The sequence below is a fragment of the Seriola aureovittata genome, chromosome 1 (genome assembly GCF_021018895.1).
Source record: "Seriola aureovittata isolate HTS-2021-v1 ecotype China chromosome 1, ASM2101889v1, whole genome shotgun sequence".
Classification (NCBI taxonomy): domain Eukaryota; kingdom Metazoa; phylum Chordata; class Actinopteri; order Carangiformes; family Carangidae; genus Seriola; species Seriola aureovittata.
In genome coordinates, this window is record NC_079364.1 from 14,661,767 (window position 1) to 14,676,112 (window position 14,346).

The 14,346-nt window shown below is 41.0% G+C and overlaps 1 protein-coding gene across 1 annotated transcript in view; it reads left to right on the forward strand.

The window, feature by feature from the left end:
• The first annotated feature begins 252 nt into the window (after nucleotides 1-252).
• Nucleotides 253-14,346, forward strand: part of rras2 (RAS related 2) — a 28,077-nt gene continuing 13,983 nt past the window's right edge. Inside the window, exon 1 of the mRNA XM_056379891.1 lies at nucleotides 253-724. Within this exon, the coding sequence (XP_056235866.1) occupies nucleotides 623-724 (102 nt within the window). The 5' untranslated portion in view covers nucleotides 253-622. The remainder of the gene's footprint in view (nucleotides 725-14,346) is intronic.

A 14,346-nucleotide genomic window follows, 5' to 3' on the forward strand; every position in this document is an offset into this window, starting at 1 on the left:
TGCAGGGACACATTTATTATCACCACATTACTGGTTGTAATTACAGTAAGTAGGCATTGCTTCTGTATATGCAGACTGTGTTTGAGGACAGGAATGTGACTGCAGGGGTGTCTGATATTAGTCTCAGGACAGGGCTGCAGGATGGGTTTGGGCTGTGTGTGTGTGTGTGTGTGTGTGTGTGTGTGTGTGTGTGTGTGTGTGTGTGTGTGTGTGTGTGTGTGTGTATGTGTGTGTGAGTAGGCTATGTATGTATAGAGGGGGGTGTTGAGGCAGTCACACACACACACAGCCTGTAGAAGAGCCCCTAGCGCCAGACTTTAGTACTGGCCTGGCTGATTACTCCTACTATCGGCTCCACATCTTGAACATCGCAGTGTTGTCGAGGAGGCTGAAACACGGTCAGGCGTATGGACAAGCGCCCGTAGCTCCGGTATCCCCGTCTATCTATCCGTGCACAAAACGGACTACACCGACGAGTCATTTTTGACACCTCTCCGGGCTCTTTTTCTGCGCCCCGGTGTCTCCACTGCAGGGCCTCGTCAGTTTTACAGGAGAAAAGTGGGTGTTTGCTGCTCACTGGTGTTTCGGCGGCGGCGGCGGCGAGCGCAGCGAAGTGTCCTCGATGGCTGGCTGGAAGGACGGCTCGGTGCAGGAGAAGTATCGGCTGGTTGTGGTCGGCGGCGGTGGTGTCGGGAAATCAGCCCTGACTATCCAGTTTATTCAGGTCAGTAGCGTTCAGCCTTCCCGGCCGCTGCTTTGATTTCCCTGCTTTATCCAAAAACACGGCGAAAGAGAGGGGGAGGCCAGACTCGGGAACCCCGTAAGCGGATACCGGGGTCTGTTTTCTTCTACACTACTTTGCCGAGGCCTACAACTATTTACCGAGGGGTTGTTAGAAGATGTTAGGATGAGGTGGGAAGGATTATTTTGTGAATTCAACGGGGAACAAGGGCTGTCACTTTAACCCGATGATTTCCGACGGATCCACTTCCACTTTGCAGTTTGTAGCCGCTAGTCAAAAGAGAAAGGAAAGTGGAGCTCCCGAGTTGTCCTATTTTATTAACTTGGTATGTGGAGGAAAGTAGCAGATTTGGAGTAAATGTTAAATGTTGTTGCCACTCTGAGATTTATTTTGCAAGAGCAGACCAAACCAGAAAACTTAAGACTTAAAGTAGATAAGTGTATAAAGCCATAGAAAAGGAGAGAACAGTGCAGGGAAAACTGCACAAAAATCACATTAGTCCCTGTAAGAATGTCATTGTAGCACTGATACTCTCTGAGAGGGGGGGTGGGGGGTGGGGGGGTACATTCAGCCACCAAAGTGGTGCAAATCTCATTAGAAATATGTGAACTAGACTGAGAAAATCCGTTAAGGGTTGAGTGACTGTAAAATAAGCAGCAGCAGCACAAAATGTCCATTGAAAGATGATTAACTTTTGTGCTCAGGTGTAGACTTTCACTGAGGCAAGCTGCTGGTTAACCCAATTCAAAGCCCCGCCAGCAAATGGAGGCAGGCAGCACACTAATATGCATATCCTTAGAAATACAAGTTTACTTCCACCCCCTTGAGAGATAATTCATGGGTTTTTTTTAGCAGCCTACTTGAAAACTCATCTGTGTCACATATGAATGGCATGTAAACAGTTTACCTCCCTCTATCCCTGGTTGCATTCCAGCACACTGCAGACACAGGCTGCCTTGCTTTGACCTTCCAGGCTTTCGTAATAGTCACTTAAGGAGAGGAGCTCCTTTCCGAAAAGCCCACACACACACACACACACACACACACACACTTTGTATGAAAGGGATGACAAACTTTGGCCTTTGCCTTGTGTGTTTCCCCCCCATGTCAGTGTGTTACTGATGCTGGCTCTGGCTTCCAGGAGACCAGACTGCAGGCAGCTGCATGTCTCCACACTGTCAGACAATAGTGGGCTGGCACACGTTTCAGAGTGGGGGTGAAAAGCGAGTGTGAGTTAGTGTGTGTGTTGGGGGGGAGTTCTGTCTAATGAGGGTTCAAAAAGCTCATTAACTGCATACTAACTAAAAAGGGATCAGATAACTGTGGCACAGATTTTTGCCATAGCCTACTGACCCTACTGACCCTACTGACCTGAAGTAGGGGAGCATTTACAGCTGAACATGAAACAGACACACACACACACACACACACACACACACGCACGCACAAAATAAGACACAATTTCACTTGATTTAATGTGCTAATGGTAACAGCACTGTGGAAACACCAATGCTGTAATTGTGAAGCTTCTCATTTAATGTAAAATCACAACATGCTGTTGCTGATAATACCAGAATTATGTAAGAAAATGTCGATGTTTGTAGAAAGAAGATGATACTTGACATCCGCTTTTCAGGGAACACTTGATAGATATTGCAAAGATTGTTTTTATCATCACATTAAGGTAGATTTACCGGCTAACAGAGATTTAGCAATAAAGACGCAGCCTCCACCAAGGAGTCTGTCTCCTGCCAGAATAACAGACAGCCATATCAATCAAAATCTCATTCTTGAATTACCGAAAGCGTATTATTTCTGCTAGGTGAGTGAGTTCAACGCTGCCTGCTCCAGTCTCTCAGAAGATATTATCAAGCTGTCCGCATCCTGCTGTTGCCATGAATTTAATTTGGGAAGTAAACAGTAAAGAGTGTCAGTATATGCTGCCATTTTCTTCAGTGTGGTTTTGGGACTTTGCTTGAAAACCCACTTTGCACGTATTTTGCATTCAGTGTGACCCACAGTTCATTTCCTCTCAGGCTTGTCTCACTGCCGACTGGCATATCTGGTGCTGTGACAGTGGGAGAGACCGAGATGTTTACTGCAGGAGGAGAACCTGCGTCCTCTTCAGAAATTTTTAGAAGTCGTCTGCCAGGGGAAAAGACCTAACAGCTGGTTGTGAAGTCCAGGTTTTCCCTAGAACTATGTTGAGTGTTGTGAGGATTGGGGGTGGGGCTGGGGTTCAGGGGGGGTCTGAGTCAGCCTGGGTGGGTTAATGGTCATGGGCCATGTGGAATTTGGCCCTTCGGCAAAGGAAGTCCCTCTACTGCTGCTCTTAGGACCTCCTAGTTTTGTATGGAAAAACATGACCTGCTTCCTGAATCACTGGAACTGTGTGTGTGTGTGTGTGTGTGTGTGTGTGTGTGTGTGTGTGGTTATCTTGACAGAGTATTAATTAGATTCAGTGTTATGTGTTTTGCCAAAAATTTTAAGTACATGATGTAACTTTCTCCAAGAATATCAGTATTACTTATTATTATTAGAGATGGTTATTACAGTACAGGCCTCCTTTAAGTACTCATCTAAATAAAACAGTATTACCGCAAGTGTCAAAACTATCTTCATAACCCAAAAACCTTTTTTTGAAACTCTTGGTTGATTTGCTGGTTAACATTTTCACTACCTAATTTTTCCACAAACAGTATTTACGTCTTTTTCTTATGGATATAGTTTCCATCAACTTCACGACCATAAAAACGATTTAAGGTCCTGTGCTAAGCTGCTGGTGAGACATTTTATCATCATTTGAGATCCTGTCATCAAGTAGGTAAGTAGTTAGTATTATAAATAGGCCAGTTAAAATAGGCTATTTGAGGTAGTCTACTTCTAGATTTTCTGTGAAGGAATGTGTGTGCGTGTATATTAGGGGTGGATGTGGGTGACCACGACGTGTTAACCATTTTAAGAAGCATGTTTCAATGTTGTGTCATCCCATTATTTTCAATGTTGTTTTGTACTACACAAAAATCTTTTTTAAATTCAGCAAAGTATACCAAACTCTTAAAGCTGCCGTAAGACTAAAAAAATTTAGATGATTTATCAGGAAATATGTGACTTAAGTAAGTAGACTCTATGAATCATCTCATGCCAAATTCGAAAGCACCTTTCGGTTCTTGATTCTGAGGAATACATTTCATTCATTTTTCAAATGTACTGAGGTTTGATATCGAGGGTGCTGAGCGGAGTCTAAGACCAAAAACAGACTACTGTGCTGAAGCAGGGATTTCTGGGAGTCAGAGGATAGAAGATGATACCTCTAGTAATAACAGAGTGGCAGGTCCCTTGGAGCTGCTGGCTGCCCTAATGCCAAGCAGTTGACTCAAGCTGAAATAGCATTGGGATGACATAACATTGAGTCATCTGACAAAAGTTGTGGAGCACAGAGTGTTGTTTAATGTGACGTCTGTGAGGGAGGAAGCGTCCCAAGTGAGGGAAAACATGACTCACATTGGCCATGTGAAGACTGCATGTGGGGTGGTGTGCGTGTGTCTGTAGGTTTGTTTTTATCCCAGAAATAATGACATATCAAAAAAAATGCCTGATTTACTCTGAGTAACCAAAGAAGCTGCTGGAATGAGACGGCTCTATTATGAGATGTTGTGTTGTCGGATCGCCGGCTGAAAAGCGTGGTGTTGCTTGCTCACATGCTTGCTAATATTAGGGTGGTGGCAGCCCTCGGCAGTGGAGGTTCATGCACGAGAGCAGCACATCCTGACTGATCGAGTCCAGACAGATTAGTTGAGGATTTTTCTAGACCTCAGCTAGATTTACAGCTAGAGTGCACGAGTGACCTCTCTCTGTCTTTCTTATACTCTTACTCCCTTTTCACATTTTTTCTAACATGGCTGTAATTACTTAGATATGAGGTCATTTAGGAAGAATGTTGCCATAAGAAGAAATTCAATAGAGTCAACATGGATTATAAGGGCAGCCCACCTTGGGCATGTAGAGGCAAGGTATAGTAATGATAGTAGTGTTGGAGCTCATTGCGGTGGGTGCCGTTTCATCTGCGTTTCTCAGAAACAGCCACAGGTGGTTAGGCAAAGTGTTTGCAGCGACACTTTTGCGCATATGTGTTTGAGACTAAGTTGAGAGGCATTGTTAAATGTAACACTAAGCATGGCATGCTCTCAGCCCATTTTTGGATGCAGGCTGTTTTTTTGTAGCTTTCTGTCTGGCTCAGTGATATGTCACATGCCACACCGCTGAGTGCAAACAATTCCATTTATTTTCTGACCAGCGTTTTCTTCATCTCCTTTAAGGGAGTTCGTATCTTTTCTTTGTAACGGAAGACTGAACCATGACAGTAAGCTCTTTCTTAGTGTAGGGTTTTCAGCTGTGGCAGGTGCGTGCTTGTATGAGTGTGTGTGTGTGTGTGTGTGTGTGTGTGTGTGTTGTGTGTGTGTGTGTGTGTGTTTGTGTGTGTTTGTGTGTGTGTGTGTGTGTGTGTGTGTGTGTGTGTGTGTGTGTGTGTGTGTGTGTGTGTGTGTGTATGTGTGTGTGTGTGTGTGCCTGTGGGGGCAGGTGATGAGAGTACATTGTTTATTTAGCTCTGCAGGAGGGTCACCTGTTGATTTCTCACAGAGCGTAACCACAATAAGAGCAAATAAGCAATTCATTGGTTTTCACAACAGGACTTATAACCATAAAGTTAAAAAAAGGCAGATATTAATACATGAACAACACATATAAAGGACAAAACCTTTCAGCACTGTGTCACCTAGAAAAAAGGGTGCCTCTTCAAATTGCGTGCAGTGACTATCACACGAAAAATGTAATTGCAAACAATTCCTGCAGACCTCTTGTTTTTGTGAATGGTTTTACAGTTACTTTGATTCTGAATCATCCATCCAGTGAACTTACTGTTAGGTGCCAGTTCTACACTTAATATGTTTCATGTTAGTGTGCTCCAATAATAACTTCCAATAACATATAATAGCATATACAGTATAATGGAATATTATAACAATTATATTTAAAACAATAGCTTACATGCACTGAGCACAGCTCCACAAAGTCAGTTTTACTGTGCCACCACCTTTTACCCTCATTTGACTCTTGTGCTGCTTCACCGGTCCCAGTCCATATACACACTTTCCAATACAAACGCTATATATTAATGCCACGTTCCACCTGTGTTAGGGCTATAATTTTGTAGGATTAATCTCTTCTGTCTCCTTATTAAAAATGAATGTACCAGCTTATGCTAAGTATAGACTTAGAAGAGCAGAATATATATTTAAGAGGGCTGGAACTCTCTTGTTTAGAAGAGTTGTAGAAATTGTTTGATAATTCTAAAATAATTTAATATTTACATTATGGCAATGAAACAAACATATGATCTTCTTTTTATACCAAAAACACCGTGTCATGAGCAGGGTCGAATAACATGCACTGACCCGTTAAAATCGACCACGAATGCAAGTTCATCCTGCGTCCCTGTGTTAACTCTGCTGCGAAAAGAAAACATTTAAAGAGCACCTTTCAGAACTAAATCACCTTAACTGGGCGTTTTGTATTCTCTGCTGTAGCTCTTCCATGTGCATCCTGCATGTCACCATGCAAACGTACATACTTAATTATTTGTCTTTACTTGTCGGACTTCTGTGAACATCAAACTCTAACCAGATACAGCCTATCATAAGTATATTTGTAAATACAGTTTTGTGTTACCAGACAGGTAATATTTAGCAGGCTTTGTGGTTGTGTGTGTGTAGCACAGAGTGTGTTGTGTCCAGAGCATACATATCTCTATACAAGATGATTTTTCCTTTGTTGTCGAGTTGTATGATCAGGCTTCTGTGTGTGAAAGTTAGTATATTATGGCACCAGAGCTCATTCTTACCTCCCTGAAGATGAACTATTTCATTTTTTTCCTCTTGTGCCACCCTCAGGCAAAAAGGCCAACTTCTTATATACTATTATAATTATAATCTTATACATCTTATAATATAACAGGCAGCCTTGTGAGAAATTTGCTGAGCATGTTCATACTTCTAAGGAAATAATCCCCTTTGATTATAATAACCGCATGGCCTTTCCTCTAGTACCACAAGTTAGATGCTATAGTTAGATGTGTAATCACCACATTGTTTGTGCCATCCAACAATTTGGTAGTGTGGGCCATAACAGACACCAAGGGCCACTCGTGAGGCTGTGTCTTTTTAGTTTTGTTCAAATACACAAATAAATACACTCCCGTTGCTGAGGTAGATCACTTAAATCTGGAAAAATCCCATGCAGCACACCGTAGGAATGTTCATGCAAAAGGGAGTTCGGGATCTGCAAAGACACTCCCGCCCATCTGGGAAAGCTCAAGAGACATGATACCATGACAACATGAGGCACAACTGGATTATTGTAAATTTTTGTGATTGACTCCATTATGATTTTAGATGTTTTACCTGTGTTTTGTAGTCAGTCCAATACTAAAGAGGATCCACTGTCAATTAGAAGAACTAATAGGAATAGATTTAACGTTACACAATTACTTTGACACACATCGCCCACCTTCCTTTTGTAAGTGTACTTCTTCATTCTGCATACTTCTGTGTTTTTTTGTCATGTGTGTTAATTATTGAGTTTTGCTTTTCCGAAATGATTCTAATCCCGTCATCACTTGTAACATGGTTTTTTGAAGAGTTACGTTACATTACTGTTTACACGATTGTTTCCTTCTTCAGCGAAAGAAGAGCTTCAACCCCGATGCTGGGCTGTACCGTGTTTATTATCTGGCAGGGGTGAGCATATGATGCCCCCTTCAAGTCAAGAAAAATACCACTGATTATCAGATCAGATTATCCACCTCATTCACTCACACCCTGCCTCATATCTAGCCTTGAATGTAACAGTAGGACAGGCTCTGCATGAGAACCGTTGCATAGAGGCTCTCGTGAACTATTCTCTTTTGTAAAGCTTCAAAAGAATCTACTGTATATTTTAAGGCGATAAGATCGAAAATTAATGGTGTCAGTGATCAGATGCTCTGTAAAACGGTTTGCATCTTCTCTGCTGTGGAAAGCAAAGTTGGTAGCTGGAGGCGAACGTGTCATCCCGAATGTTGCCCACCAGACGTTACAGATCTGAGATCAGATGATAATTGAATCCACTGCTAATTCTCACTCTCTATCTTCTCTCTCTGAAGAATAATACTAATGGATACTGTAAGTAAGAAACAAACAAACAAGAGTTTTTATATTTTCAAAGACTGAAAAATATATAAACCACACAATTATTTTAATATAATATGCAGATTGAAAAATCTGATTAAACATCTGCAGTAGAGGACAAAGTTAGAACAGACAGAATATTAGCCATGGGTTGGTTGAATAAATGATTTCCTGTGTACAGAAATCATTTATTTGTGTATAAGCGGTTCTTAATCCTGCAGAAATTAACAGAATAAATAGCAATGTGTGTCTTTGCAATTTTGAAGAACTGTCAAGTACTAAAAGCTGACATTGAATTTCTGGTCATATTTGCAGTATAATCTTATTTGTCTAACGGTTTAATGTTCTTGTAAAGCTGCTTGTGTTTATATGACATTTCATACTTGACAGCTTTAGCTTCTTTTATTAATAAATGAAACAAAATTGTTCATATTTCTTAGAGTAATGTATGGGAGAAGTCTTCAGGTATCTGTATCAAAACTCTAATAGTGTTATGTTTTGATGACTAGGTGGGATCCGATGTAATGTAATGTTTGTTGTTCAGCTGTTTGATAGGAGAAGTTTTCCGCTCTGTCACCTTGTACCGTCTCAAATTTGACCTCAACGCTAAGTTTCCTCTGCATACATTCATGTTGTTTGCATAGAAAACACTGGGAGACCTAAGGGAAGAGGCCCTGCAGGTAGCTTTGTGGATGCACGCTATACGCGCAGCAATTCACCACCAGCAAGGATGGTACTCTGACAATCTGTCTTTTAATGCTTGTTGAGCATTTCTACTTAATTGAGCATATAAAGTAGCAACTGCTGTAGTCCCACTGAACTGTTCAGTGGTGAGTTGTATAGGACTGAGGTAACATATCTCTGTCAGAGTGATGACAAGAAGCATCTATGTAATGATTTTTTCCCCGTGTGATTGTATTTCTATTTTATTTCTGTGGAAACAGCCTTATTTCATAATCTGACCTCAACAGATTTTCACATGCTGCTTTTCAATTTTATATATGATATTGAATAACTGTAAAAGCCAGTGTATGCATATGACTTGCAAATTGTATTTTGAGTTTACATTTTATCAGTAGTACTATGAGGCATACAGCAATTGTTTATGCGTATGGTACAATTTCCGTCTGAAAGGTTAAAAAAAAAAAGACACTCTCTCCTATATTCACCTGCGATATCCCCACTTGTTTTCCGGTCACTGCCCGTCAGATAGTCAGACAGACAGAGAGGGCAGCGGGTTCCTCTGCGTTGTTTTTGGCTATTGTTCTGTGTTCACACATCTGTCTGTTTCAGGATAACTGGCCACAGTATCAGGTCTCACATCTCAGAGTCATATAACAACAACTCTGACTATGGGAAACTGACATGCCGCTTGTTCTAGCAACACATTCCCACCACCTAATATTTAACATTCCAAATATATGTACATCTTTTTATTAGAAAGTCTAAATTTAATCAGCATACTATTGCTGCTAAAGCTGATTATACATAATGTACAGTTGGTTGTCTTTTTGAACGTTGCGTACACTGTTATTGAAAGTAGTACTGTCGTGTGGCACATTTACAGGAGACATTTTTCATGCAAATGATTTGATAGAACACAATTAATGGTTCTTTTTATGTGTCTGTGCTTGTGGCTGATGCTGAGCTCTGAACTGCCTGCCAGGCAGCTGGTGGACATTTGGCACGTCTCATGCAAACAGTGTCCAGAGGCCTGTGGGGCACCTGCTGTCCATCATGGGGGAGGTGAGGCATGGAATGAGACAACCCCTCAACAGGTGACAGTACAGCACGACTCACTGTCCAAATGCGCTGATGACAATGGACAAGTGTGACTTGTGCCCTCAACAAATGAGCTTCTGAGTCTCTCTCCCACTGATGTGATAACAGATCGTAATCAGAGAGGCTGTTCAGTAAGCATCAGGTACATGTGTGGATACACTTAGGAATATCTGAGTGTGGTTGAGTCAGTGGCACGGTTATTGTGCGACTGTTATACTGATCTAACACACACAACAACTGCATGTGACTCTCAGCAGCAGTTGCTGTCGGCAAGCCCGATGTAGAATTTTAAACTGGCACACACCAGTGTCAACAGCTGCCTAAAAAGTGTGTTTGGTATGTCTAACCAAAACATTGTCCTCTTACTGCCAGGCCTCTCTAGATGCTAGTTGAAGCATGCAGAGCTGAGACCCTCCCACACACAAAAGGCATTTACCTTGCTGATAAGCTGTCTAGATGTGTTTGATTTTAACTGTCACACTCTACCAGTGAGGTGTTAGGTCAAACATCACTCCACGTTTGCACAGATAATACAAGTTAACATCACTCCCCGAAAAGATATTTATTTGGTGTTTTGACGACTGGAGAGTTTTAACATGTCAGTTCATTGGGTTGAGACCCGGTGACTTCAAAGGATGATTCACATTCAAATATGACTCATTTATTCATGTTTTTCCTCATAATTTGTCTCCCCATCTCTGTTTTCATTCTTATGAGAAATCCCTGTAACTGTGACACAGACTGTTGTTGATTGTGATCATTTTCTATACCCCTGTGAGAGGACTTCATGTCGACAGGCAGGGAGGACCATCAGTGAGAGAGGAGAAGATCTTCCCATTAGGTCTTATTTATGAGGAGCTGCCTACTAAAGTAATAGCATTTCTGCTGCCTGTATTGTAGGACTGCTGGCCTAAAAGCACACAACAGTAATGCTGCTGTGTGTCTGACATGATGCCAGTGAGTGGCCCCATTTCCTTTGACATATCACCCTGTGCTAAGAATTATAGTCTGCAGCAGAGTACACTGGTGCAGAAACACACACTCAGCAGTTGTGCCAGAGTTAAGATAGGAGATTGTGGAGAAGATGAATACGTCGCTGCAGGTGTTCAGTTAAATCTTTTTAGAGGAAAAAAAATGATCATTTTAAAGTAAGTAGCAGTGGAAAATTACTTATGAGGTAATACATCAATTATGGGCTTTTTTTTTTTTTTTTTCTCAGTTATAAATAATCTTCTCTAATCTTTTATCTGTACTCTAATCTTAATTTTCAAACCAACCCTTTGGATCCTCTCATTCTCCAGCACTGATCAGCATCCCATTATTTGGTCAGTCATACGGTTTTCCTGAAAACCACAGACTATAGACTGTGAGCCACACTCCGCTGAGTGACTTTGTAGGGGTTTTTGAAAGTCACAGTAGTTTCTCTGTCCACACAGCCACTGCAGCAGCTGGTGTCCTCTCACTGAGCCGCCGTCACAGTAATGCTTTGTTGATGTGAGCGTGTGCAGTCCTACTTCTGCACAAAGACAAGCAGAGGAAGAAGAACTGAATAGAGCCTAGAATGAAACAAAAACATATGCAAAGACTATGCCACCTGACGATGATGGGTCACAGCAATATATCACAATATGCTTTATGTTTTAAATCTTTGCAAGACAATGAGATTTCTGGGTCAACTTGAGAAGCTGCAGGTTTTGCTATTTGTCTTCTTCTGTATCTGGTTTATATTAGAATCTTCATGATCTTCACAGCTACAGTGCTCACTGTCAGCCCTTTGCTTCATTTATTCTATACACTCATCCCACTTAAATTGTCTCGATTTTCATACGGCGTCACATGGGTCTAGGTTTTCCCACCTCCACAAAAGCGGGCATTGATGAAGACTCACCAGAGCAAAATGCAGTCAGGAGGAATCACAGCGTCTTTTAGAGAATAACTCTTATCAAAATAAGTCTTTATTTCCTGTCTCACCCAGCAAAACAAGGAAGGGCCGTAGAGAAAACGGCATTGATAACCCATCAATGGCTGGGCTTAGAGCAGGCTTAATGCAGGGAAGGGGAACATTAGTGATGTCACATGATCAGCTAGAACAATAAGGGCGGTTCATACAGTTCTCCCTCTTTGTGTTGTTCTGTTTAATCAGTTTGTGGGCTTCTGAAGTATTTGCGCAGGTCTCCACTTATAATTCACAAAATGTACTTATGAAATGGAGATAAAGAAATAGTTTGTAGTGTGACCACTATAGAGCAAACAGGCGGCTTTGAGCCCAGTGGTCTGGTGGAAAAAGGGCTTTTAAATGGCACCTCTTTGATTCTGCGCCTTTGAGCAGGTTCAAAAGTGTTCAGAGTCCAGCACACATTGATATTTAGCAGGGCGATTGAAGTCTTAATGCCAGAGAGGTTAGAGGAGAGCAGGGGGTTGACTGCACCAGGAGTTGGCCTACTTGGTGGGACATTTATCCTCGCCTTTATTCTCTGCATGAATGCTGTCCCCAACTCCACAGCCTTCAGTGCTATACCTGAACCATTCAGCATATACTGTATGTCATATACAAGTATGTCCAGCATAGTTGTAAAAAATCCAAGTAGCATTTAATTATGCTTGATTAACTTAAATATAAATATATGAAAATAGAAAAATTTGAGTTACTACCATCTGTTACTCTGCAGCGTAACCATAGGGATCAGGGAATATTGAAACGTCTTCAAAGAGTCCTATAGGGCAATCAACTCAAGTGAGACAACTAGTTATGAACAAATGAATTTAATATATGGAAATGAAAATGAATGGTTGATACATCAGAAATGTTCATTACAATCTCCCAACTGCATTGAAAAACTGCATGCATGCTAAGCCACTGTAAATACTGTAATGTAATTTACAGTGACATTAAAGGCGAAATCATTAGTCAGTCAAGCAATCATTTTACTGACATAATTAATAATAACAAAATTAATAACAAATTAATCAGTAATATTTTGATTATTAATTATTTTTTCAGTCACTTTTCATTCAATGATAATATTAAAACAATAATATGAATAACATTAGTATAATGAGATCAGGGTTGTAAAATAAATAATATAATGAATATTAGTTGCAGTCCCAACATTTACAGCGGAGAGTTCAGGCTGTGATTTTACTTTCACATTTGATTTCACTTTAAACAAGTGTCAGAACTGGTTATTTGCTCACAGCCTGTTCGATCATCCTACCAGCCTGCTGGAGTCCTGCGAGTGATTCAGCTGCGACCCCATATTTCAGCAAATGAAACGACAGAGTAAAATTTTGTCATAACCAAATAAAATGATGGCCAACAGTCCAAAGACTGTCACAAAATGGACATACTTTTCAAGGTCAATAGAACCCAGGTAGGCTCAGTAAATTTTTAAATGATAAGAGAAATATACAGTCAGAGGTTAGCATATGATCTGATTGATTGATTGATTGATTGATTGATTGATTGATTGATTGATTGGTAAGAAACAGCCCACCAGATGTCAAATAGCTTTCCATGCAATGTTGACAAAGAATGTAACCCATAAAATATCTAAATTTTGAGGATGTATAAATGTTTGTAAATATTAAACATTATAAATGGAAGTTGTAATAAAAAGTGAATCATCCCTTAGGGTTTCACTGGTCTGTCAGCATTTAAAGACAGGACAGTGATTAAAGGGACAGGCTATTGATCTGTTGCACATTAGGAAGAGAGGAGTTTGTAGGAGTGATGCACACGGGTTCATTTCATTGGGCATCAAGCCAAGATTCAGTGCTACACCCAGGCTGCATTCTGTAACTGTAAACATTCAATGGAAGTGTTGTCACTGTGGTTGTGGAGCGTGCAGTTTGATCTTTAAGCTCTACATAAATGATTTTTGAAAATGACAATCAAAACTTGAGGTTATTTTTAGGTAACTCTAACACTCTGCAGCAATGTGCACTGTCTTAAAGCTTTCCCAGCTTTAGCAGAATGCTCCCAGGTGACCCTTTAAGGCAGTGGACACATTGTGTGCTCTCTTTCTCTCCGTGTGTATTAGGTATTGAATAAGTGACCTTTCTGGTTTGTATGAGCTCATGGGAAAAGTGGGTGTTTCCACAGGAAGTTAATGCCTTTCCCTCCCCCTCTTTTTCTCTTGCTCTCCCTCTCCATGTAGCCTACAGTCTCCCTCCCCCTCAAACCTTTCATTTTGTCTTATTTTTTTCCACTATTTCTCACTTCAAGCACTCTTAAGTAGTCCGCAAAACAATGCTCCTCATACAAATTCCTGTGTCACTTGTGTGAAATCCCGTGAAGCATGGGAAGAAAGGCGACGATGGAGGAGCACAGACAGTGTAAAGATGTAAGGGAATTGGTCCTCACTTCCATCTGTTTAACATTAAACCCTTATGGTGCCTATTTGATTACCGACAGCTGCTCAGTGTCCAGCCCCAGAGGTTCTGCAAAGGTTAAACCTGCGCGGGTTTGTGGACAGGAAGTGATACACAGATGCTTCAAGTCAAATTTTTCTTTTCATAGATCAATGTATGCTCCACTGCTCTGGTGTATAATGCTTAGGTAATAACGAAAAGTGTGACCCAGACACTGATTTCAGT